Genomic DNA, 10,730 nt, shown 5'->3' with positions numbered 1-10,730 from the left:
TATAGTTAAATAATTAATTAATTTATAATTAATCAATTGCTCATAACTATCTCATAATTATTTCATTACCCTAGAAAATTAATTAATTTGCAATTAAGTCTTTCTCTCTATAAATCTTTCTTTTGACATCCTTACCCTTGACAGTGTAGGACAGAGGTGATTTGGGGACCATGGACCTATAATACGAAGCTCCAATAAACCAGATTAAGAATTAAACCCTTTAATATAATAATCTTATTTATTAATTTCATGATTACTCCACTATAAATATGTAAATGCACTCTAAGTATTTATAGAATTATATTTACAGAGTTTTCTCTTGTAGTCCATTTATATAATCAATAATGTAGTTTTGTCCTCCATTTATTGGGTCATTAACTAGAGCTAGTCAAAATTACCGTTTTACACTTCTAATTACCTCTTGATCCTGAAGTACCATGAATTCACTAGCCAATAATTAATCTATATTCAAATTATAGATTTGAACTCAATAACTATTCAGTTCCAGAATTAAATCTTAAGGGAAGCAATATTTGATCCCTTAGGAAAGTATGGATTCCATTATTGTAAATCATGTTCCTAGCCATTCAAGATATTTAATCTTCAAAACAAAATTCATTAGCCACATTATACTAAGAAACATTCATGAGTGAATCAAAAGATCCAATAAACACAAATACAAGTTCATGAATACTCAAGATTTAGACTGATCTACAAATGATCATCTATTATGATAAGAATTAAATCTTTATGTTAAACGGTAAGTTTATAAAGATAATTAATTCTCATCAGTCCTATCATATATAATCCCTATTATATACAACTCATTTACTAAGATGTTTATCAACATCAGTAATCCGAATCTAGATCACTTGCATCCGGTATGCTTAGTAAACCGTACTAGTAACCATTCACTAAAGATTCTCTACTTTAATATGTTACTGACTATTTTATTCATTATATATGATCTTAATTCTCTCCTAGTAAATCTAGTAGGATTTCTTTGAATTTCCCGCTCTTTTTTCAGCTTGAGCTGGAGCCATGGCAGGAAGACCGAGATTGAAGAAGAAATCGCCTGGGAAGAAGAAGAAAGGGCCATCTTCTACGGATCCGGTCCTCAAAGTCAAATCTATGGCTGGCATCTTAGGAGTGGAGGCAATGGTGTTTGAGGGAGAAGAGGATTCTGAGCGAAGTCGACTGGAAGAATCTAACGAAGATATTTTGCAGAAATCGTCTACTCAATCTATGGATGGAGCAGAGATGGAGCAATCTGAGGGGCCTAATCCGACTTCACAACTGTTGAGTGATACAGAGGTTAATCCAGATGGAGAGGTTCATCGATCCTTGGTGAAACAAACTCTTACTAATTGGCTGGGAGTCCTAAAAGGAGACTTGGGGAAGAATGAGCAGCCAGGTACATCCAAATCTTATTCAGCTCCTCATATTGAGAATAATTGTATTAAAATAGAAGCGGAAGATATTGAAGATGAGATTCAATACTGGCAATCAGCTTTGGTTTGCTATGTTCTGGGAGCAAACCCTCCGATTTCAGTAATGGAAGGTTATTTCCGCAAAATCTGGAGAGATAAGGGACTTGACAAACTAGCTCTATTAGCTCCAGGGGTGTTCATTGTCCGATTTACTTCGATGGAGCAGCAGGATGGAATTTTGAATGGGGGCTATCAGTTTTTTGATCGGAAGCTGCTTATCATGAAAAGCTGGGACCCTCACTCAAAGTTTACTAAAGAAACAGTAATGTCGATTCCGATTTGGGCGCAATTAAGCAATCTAGAGCTGAAATACTGGGGTGAGAGGTCCATGGCTAAGATTGTTGGCTCAATTGGGAAAATGGTTAAACAAGATAGAGCAACTCAGGCAAAAGAAAAGTTACAATATGCCAGAGTCTTAGTTGAAGTGAATCTCACAAAAGAATTACCAGAGTAAATCAAGTTTGAAGATGAAAATGGGGAATTTGTATATGTTGGAGTGCAGTATGATTGGAAGCCGGATCTATGCTTGCATTGCAAAGGTATAGGGCATAGGAAAGAAGTTTGCAAGAAGAGGCCGAATCCAGGAGAACCATCACAAGTTTGGCAAGAGAAGAAACCTGGTCCATCTTCCCATCCTACTGTGACTACAACAGATAAGAATATGAAGCAGGGTCTAGTCAAGAAGAATAGAGAGGGGTCTGTATCTCTTATTGGGAAAACAGGGACTGGGAATAAGAATAAGGAGGTGCTAGAGAAGAACTCATTTCTGGTACTAGGCCAGTATACAGATGCTGAAGTTACTGTTGGAGAAACATTGCAGGGAATGAGGGCCAATATGAGTGGAGGGGGAGAACCTCCATTCATCAATGGATAGGTTCTTTGGTTGGAATGTTAGGGGGCTTAACAATATCAATAAACAAAGGGAGGTCATGAAAATGATCTCTAACAAAAGAATTGGTTTTGTTAGCCTCCTAGAAACAAGGGTAAAGGCTCCCAACATGGGATCTTTATACCTTAATATGTTTAGGGGATGGTGCTTTACTACTAATTTAATGCAGCATCCTAATGGGAGAATAGTGGTTGCATGGAACCCGTTGAGTTTTGATGTGGATATTAGAGGGAGTTCGAGCCAGTGGATGCATTTTGCAGTTACGGCTAAAAATGGAATTCAGGTTGTTATTACAGTGGTTTATGCTTTTAATGATAAAGTAGGTAGGGAGAGACTTTGGGAAGATTTGGAAAGCATGGCTAATAGTGTCTCTGATCCTTGGATAGTGATGGGTGACTTCAATGCAATGTTATCTCCAGAAGACCGATTCCCTTATCATGGTAATGGTTCAGATTTGTTGCCTTTTCAGCACTGTGTTGAGCATTGCAAATTATCAGATATGAAATTTTCTGGCACGTTTTTTACTTGGAACAATAAACAAGGGGGCAAAGATAGGGTTTACGCTAAACTTGATCGAGTTTTGGCCAATGAGAGCTGGATAGGGAAGTTTCAGAATGCTGAGGTTATTTTTTTTCCTGAGGGTACCATGGACCATAGCCCTTTTATGGTCAACTTTGGTGCTCTTCCTGAGAATAAAAAGCCATTCAGATATTTCAACTTTTGGAGCAATTTAGAGGGTTTTCATAGGACAGTTGCTGAGTCTTGGAGAAAGGATGTGCAGGGGACTCCAATGTATTCATTGATTACCAAGCTGAAAAGGCTGAGATTTGATTTGAAAAAGCTTAATAGAGAAGGGAAATGAGATGTGTTTATGCAAGATACAATGACACATAAGTTGATGATTGAAGTCCAAGATAAGTTGCAATGTGATCCGGGTAACATCCAGCTGATAGATGAGGAGATTGCTAGAAGGAAAGAGTATCAGTGGGCTCATAAAAACTTGGTTCAGTTTCTTAAGCAAAAGGTTAAGGAAGATTGGCTGAAGCTTGGTGATGAGAATACTAAGGTCTTCCATAACAGTATTCGGAATAGGCATATGCAGAATGCCATATTTTCAATTTGGGATATGAAAGGTCTGTGGCATGATAGCCATGAAGAGGTTCACAATGCATTTTATGCATATTATGAAGATTTACTTGGTACAGCAATGAGAAACAGAAGGAGAGTTTTAGTTTCAATAGTTCAATCAGGTCCCATGATTTCGGATGAGCAAGCTGTCTTCTTGGTAAAGGATTATACAGTAGATGAAGTTAAGGCTGCTCTTTTCTCGATTCCTGACGAGAAGGCCCCTGGTCCTGATGGGTACAATAGTGGTTTTTTTAAACAAACTTGGAATATCACAGGTGGTGAGCTTACCCATGCTGTGCTCTCTTTTCTTCATACTGGGAAAATTCTAAAAGAGATTAATACCACTAATATTTCCCTTATACCCAAATCAAGTTGCCCAAAGAATGTTAGTGAGTTTAGACCAATTGCTTGCTGCAATGTGGTCTACAAGATAGCAACCAAAATGATCTGTTCTAGACTTAGAGAGGTGCTTCCTTCCATTATTTCTGAGAACCAGAGTGGGTTTATTAAAGGGAGAAATATAGCTCATAACATCATGCTTTGTCAAGATCTTGTAAGAGGTTATGGAAGGAGGAATTCTAAGGCAGCTTGCCTTTTCAAAATAGATCTGCAAAAAGCTTATGATTCTCTAGATTGGCAGTTTTTACAAGAAATGCTGATTGCTTTAAATTTCCCAGATCAGTTTGTTAAGTTGGTAATGAATTGTGTGACTACTGCCAGATTTTCTCTCATGCTTAATGGGGTCCCATCGAGACTTATCATTGCTAGAAGAGGAGTTAGGCAAGGGGACCCGATATCCCCGTTGTTGTTTGTGATTGGAATGGAGTATTTGTCTAGAATCTTAGCTAAAGTTGCAGAGCATCCTGATTTTCAGTACCATCCTCGATGTGGCAGCTTAAAATTGACCCATTTATGTTTTGCTGATGACTTATTGTTGTTTAGCAAGGGAGACTTCAAAGCAGCTTATTTGCTTCTGAGAGGGCTCCAGTTTTTTCGGATTCTTCTGGTCTAATGGCTAATACAGCAAAATCTGCCATTTATGGAGTTGGTCTTTCTGAGGACTGTTGGCAGAGACTTTCTGAAGTCTCTGGTTTCCAGAAAAGTAGAATGCCATTCAAATATCTAGGGATGACCATTAGCAACAAAAGAATCTCCAAGGCTGATTGTGAGATTTTGGTGGACAAATTGGTGAAAAGAATTCGTATTTGGAATACCAGGAACCTATCTTATGCTGGGAGATGCATCCTTGTTAATTCTGTGTTATTGACAATCAACATTTATTGGTCCCAATTGATTGTCTTGCCTAGCTCAATGGTAAATAAAATAAACCAGATTTGCCGAGCTTACTTATGGAGGAAAGGTGACAATGCAGAGGGTCATGGGCGTGTTTCCTGGACAGATATTTGCAAGCCCAAGTAGAAAGGAGGACTGGGTTTTAAGAATATAGGAATTTGGAATAAGTGTGCCTTAGGGAAGCATATTTGGGCCATAGCCAAAAAGGAGGACAATCTGTGGGTGAAGTGGATTCATGCAGTTTATCTTAAGCAGGTTGATTGGTGGGACTATGTAGCACCCACCTCTAGCAGTTGGTACTGGAAGCAGCTGGTTAGGATTAAGAATGAGCTAAATGTTATTTTTTTTTCAGGGAGGTTCCAGTTGGACTCGGTACAGCATAGCTCAAATGTACAAGCTGATGCAGTCCAATACAGAGACCAGATGGAAATATGCTGCTATCTGGGACAGGCTTGGATACCCTAAGCACAAGTTTATTGCTTGGTTGGTGCTCAAACAGAGGATGCCGACTAGAGATAGGCTGTGTCGGTTTGGAATCACTCAAGACATGCTGTGTATCATTTGTGGTTGTTTTGCTGAGAGTCATCATCATTTGTTTTTTGAATGTCAGTTCAGTAAAAATTGTCTGGGGCCTATCTTGTCGTGGTTAGGGATAGGTACTAATAGTTTTGATCTCTATGGGTTGATGAATTGGATTCGAAGGTGTAGACACTCTGCTTGCCGAAGGCGTGTTTACATAAGCTCTATCTGTGCCTGTATTTACTTCATATGGAGAGCTAGGAATGCAGCTCTTTGGAAGCTTCAGGTTCCTTTGGTTGGGAATTTAATTCAGAGTATTAAATACCAAATTGGTTATAGAGTTAATTGGTGTTTGACTAAAAATATAGGAAAGGAAGATTTAAGTTGGGTTAGTTTTCTTCAATGTAATTAAGTTTTTGTTGTTAGTGGTTGGTGTTTGTAATTGATTGGTGTTTGTAATTTGTTGTGCATAATACAAAGATAGCTGATTTACCAAAAAAAAAAAAAAAATTCTCTCCTAGTAATACAAGATCATATTCTCATGAATGAATATGGAATTTTCTTGATATTATTATATAGTTTATTCAAACAATAATTATAATATTCAAATATAATAAAAATGTGCTTTTATTTAAATCAATATAATGTCTTTACATGCTTTTAGGGCATTAATCCTAATAGTCGAGCATGTGGCATCCTCTTCGCTGGATGTCATCCCATAGTGGGGAACCTGTTCTAATGCTAGCTTGTAGGGCCATCAGATGTTGGCCATCATCGACCCTCTTGGTCCTGGCTGCTTCTTCCTTAAAGCGTTTGATGTAGTCTTTAAGAGTCTCAAGCAATCCATGCTTTATGTTGGCCAAAGCGTTGACCTCAAAATTCATCTTTCACGCAGCTATGAATTATCTTCGGAAGGAGGAGGAGAGTTGGTTCCAGGAGTGAATGGATCCTGGTTTGTGCTTCTTGAACCATTCATCTACTGATCCGGTCAAGGTCAACAGGAAGACGTGGCACTTGGTGTCTTCAGAGACGCGGTGGACTAACATCAATCTATTAAACTTTGAGAGATGGTCGGTGGGATCTGTGCCCCCACTGTATGAATTGATGTTTGGAATTTTGAAGCCCCGAGGTAGTGGGGCTTCCACAATGTGGGGAGCATAAGGGTTCCCAACCTCATCTTCCAAGTTTGAGTCATGACCTTGTCTCCGAGCCATCTTCAGCATTATCCTTTTCAAACTCTCCAATTCTATGCAGAAAGGGTCACAATTTTGACTGGTAGTCTGTGTCGGGTGTTCTCTCTTCTAAACATTAAGGTCATCTTGGAGGTCTGGCTGTTGTTGTCTCCCATAATTTTCTTCGGGAGCTGCCCTGCCCCTACGGGCATTCAAGTGATCTCGTAGGTCAGGTTGTGCTTGGTGACGACCATCGTCTTCAGGGTATCCTACTTCTAATTCCCTTTAGAGTCATCGTGTAACGTCCCAAATTCCCTAATAAGGCTTAGTGTCTTGATTAGGGGGCCAAGACGGTAATAATTGGATTAATTATGTGTTTATGTGATTATATACATGATTATGTGAATTATGTGAGCTATATTATGATATGACTATTATAGCATGTTTAGGTGTATTAAGCATGCATGCGGGCTCGTTTCTTATTAGAAGAGTATTTTCATAATTTTAACCCGTTGAGGGGTGATAGAGAAGTTTTTATGGTGTTTTAGAGAGTTGTTTTAGGGAATTTGCATACCTATTTAGTTATGTTTGTGCAGTATGATGCTTGTGTTGCCTTTGTTTGTTTATATTTTAGGATTTATGGAAGAGTTGATGAAAAGACCGTGTTTGGCCCGAAATTTTTTTGGGTGAAAATCGGACATTAGAGCCACGGTGTTAAGTATTTGAGCTGCGACACTTCAATGAAACAGAGAGTTGATGGTTCTGGGAAAACAAGGGTCGCGACGCAACCTTTTGGAGTGACAGTGCTATTAATTGAGGATTTTGAGCCACGACACAGGCATATTAGAGTCACGATGCTTGTTGAGTCAGAGATGAGGCAGACTTCGGTTCCTGGACATGAGCCCCAGCGCTTCATTAGAGGGTCGCGGTGCCTGAGCGGTTAACATGCAGATTAGGGCATTTTAAGCAGGGGCAAAAGTGAAATTTCATGTTCAAACCACAAACTACTATTTAAGCAACATTTTGAGGATTTCTGAAAAGAAAAAAAACCGTAAGAGGAGACTCAAGGAACACTCTGTGGAGGCAAAAGCTTGGAGATCAAGTAGTTCTATCATTCTTTTCCTTCTTCTTTTACTTTCTCGTGTAGTGATGTTTATATTTAGTTTAATGGATCTAATTATGTTTAACATGAACTAATTTTCTATTTAGGGTGTTAATGGATTCTCTTGAAACCTTATTCTTGACCTTTGTTGTGGTCAATGACATATAGTCACGAAAAATGATAAGAATTATAGAGTTGAATGCAAGAATGTAAACGACACAAGGAAATTATAGTGGTTCTCCCTAGAGATTGGTAATAACCTACGTCCACTTAGTGATTTTATTGATGTAAAACCCCAAAAACCTGTGATCAACAAACAACGGTTCACTGAGTTTCACAAGCTCGAGGATAGCTACAAGTTCTGTGTATAAACTCACCATTTTTCTCTGAATACAAAATATTGCTTGTCCAATAAATGAATCCCATGAGTCCTATTTATAAGCTCAAGGATGTACATATGGGTCGTCCTTAACTTGCGTTACAAGTATAACCTAATAGTAACATAAATAATGATATTTACAACTCTGGTTGGTTCAACGAGCAACTCTGGTTGTATGCATCTGCATCTCTTCTTTTTCTGATGCTCAGCATATTCATTAAGCATATCGAGTAACTTTAATTTCCTCTTGATACTCTGGTATTTGGTCGACCAGGGCTTTATTAATAACCAGTCACGTGCTATTCATGTGCCTCTTAAACATGCCACGTCATCATGTAGATATTTTGGGAAACAATTGCCCCCAAGTTTATTTTAATGCGATCAACATTTAATAAACTTATTCGACCAGAATTCCCATAGACCTGTCACATCCAATTGTACTTACTCACTCGAAAAGGTAAGTAATCATGACATTTTCGGTTTCCTAGAAAAAATTCGACGGTTATTGATATTTCCCATGCAAAAACCCTCAAATCTCATCATTACTCATCAGATACCCCTAACCGATATAAATACCTCTCTCCTTCCTTTATTTCATTTTTACACGATTGTTCTCTCTCTTCAAGAACACTCAGAAAAAACCTCCAAGAACCTCAGACATTTCAATGCAATGTGAGGCATCTTCGAGCAAGTTCGAGCAAAACCTTCATGATTTCTTTTACAATCCTTACTCCAAGTAAGTTTTCGAACCCATCCTCTTATCTTTGTAGCAATTTTTATGCATTTTGGTCATGATTTGTCTATTTTCGCAACTGGATTTTGAATGTTCTTGATGAGTTTTTGGGTAAATCGGGTTTAGGCAAAAAAACAACTAGAAACACTATGACAAAATAGGTATTGTAGGCAATGTAGTGCATAAAAAAATGTTTAGAAGGAGTATTGGGGTTTATTTACACTCATTTTGGGTCAAAAAGTGAAGTGAAAATTAAATTTTGGGTTTTTAGAAAAATTTGATTTTTCCCGCCCGTTTTCGGAGTTGAAAAGTTTTTTTCACTTTTTGATCCATTTTTCCAACCAACTCGCATGTTTGTTGTGTTTTTATCAGGATGCTGCTGCCAGTATAAAAGCTTAACTTTTATCCACGAGCAATGCTATCCTTACTTTTCTTTTTCTTCTTTCTTTATTGGTCGTAGATTCTCACTTCCCCTTGCTCTTCTTAGATATTCATGCATGATCCCTGGGGAGGTGAGAGACCAATAGATAACGATCTGCTTGATTTGTTGTTCGAGGATCAGGAACAACCTTCTCTACCCTTTTCAGAGCCCTCGACACCACCCCCAATTCCTCTGACCAGCCTTCCTAAAAATTCTCCCAAGAAGCAACCAAACATGGGTCGTGTCAAACACACAGCCCATAGAAAAAGAAAAACCACTGATTCACCTACCAGCCATCCAACAACAAGCACTGAGGGTCTTCGAGCGACCTTCAACCCTTAAATGTTGCACCACCAGAAATACAACCTAAGGCCCATCCACATGAAGGTCCATGAGCGGAGGTACCCTGGTACATCGCACCTCCAAGTGTCATATCGACCAGGATGGTGGCAAAATATCCCAATAAGTATGGACTTCCTAGGATTACTCTACATAAGCCTACACTCAACCAGAGGGAAAACGTGCTCTGGGGCGCATTTAGTGCCTGGTTGAGGTATCACATAGAAGCGGGGGCAATTCTGCCCTTGCATGACTTCTTCCTAGGGGTAGCCAATTATTTTGAGGTCGCCCCATTTCAAATAACTCCAAATGGATATAGAGTACTTTCAGCACTCTTTATCTTATACAACCATAAAAAGTGGTTTGTGCCTACCCCTCACGAGATCAGATACTTGTTAGATCTCAAATCCAACCCCAACCAATGTAACACAGGGTTCTTCCATTTTTGTCACCAGGAATCCGGTCGCACATTCCTGAGTGATATAACCTATATATCCAATGTGGGAAAGTACTTCCAAGAGTACTTCCTCACAACTGATATGGTCGTAGATAACATGGCTGTAGCGTCCCAAATTTGCTAATAAGGCTTAGGGCCTAGATTAGCGTGCCGAGAGGGAAATAATTGATTTAATTACATTAATATATGGATTTGATGATTATGTGATTATAAATGCATGTTTAGGTGAATTAAATATGCATGTGAGCCCATTTGGTTATTAGGGGCATATATGTAATATTATCCCATTGAGGGAATAAATGTAATATTTGTGTATATTGTGTTTGATGCATGATCTGAGACGATCCTAGGGAGCAGTTTAGTTAAATAGTAAGAACGGGGTTGAATACCCGGCTCAGGAGGAGCCTAGGGGTATTTTGGGAACGTAATGTGTGTTCTCGATTTATCGAGTAACGGGTATTTATTTAGCAATGATTTGGAAATTTCGGGATTAAACAGGGATTTATAGGAACACTCGAGAATTAGCAGGACTTGGCAATTGATGAAATTGCCCTTGGTAGCACTTGAGGATTAAGATAAGCTTAAGGGAATTTTAGACTTTTGGCAAGGGGATAAACATGGCTTAGGCAGCTAATGGCTTGAGAAAAATATTAGAATTAAGTGAAGAACCAAAGCAGCAACTCTCAACTCTTTCTCTCCATCGGTTTTCTCTCTCTCTCTTTCTCTTGGAAACTTAAGTAATCATTGGAAAATTCAAGTGGTTGAGGCTGAAGCTTTAGGAAAACTGAAGTTTGAGGCAATTGAAGTT

The 10,730-nt window shown here is 38.6% G+C and overlaps 1 protein-coding gene across 1 annotated transcript; it reads left to right on the top strand.

The window, feature by feature from the left end:
• Positions 1-2,542: 2,542 nt before the first annotated feature.
• LOC133815464 (uncharacterized) lies at positions 2,543-3,241 on the top strand. The gene has a single exon (XM_062248303.1). The coding sequence runs from the start codon at positions 2,543-2,545 to the stop codon at positions 3,239-3,241; it is 699 nt and encodes a 232-aa protein (XP_062104287.1).
• The last annotated feature ends 7,489 nt before the right edge of the window (positions 3,242-10,730 follow it).

This window comes from Humulus lupulus, chromosome 2, assembly GCF_963169125.1.
Source record: "Humulus lupulus chromosome 2, drHumLupu1.1, whole genome shotgun sequence".
In the NCBI taxonomy this organism is placed as follows: Eukaryota; Viridiplantae; Streptophyta; class Magnoliopsida; order Rosales; family Cannabaceae; genus Humulus; species Humulus lupulus.
This window is presented reverse-complemented; position numbering and strand designations above follow the sequence as displayed.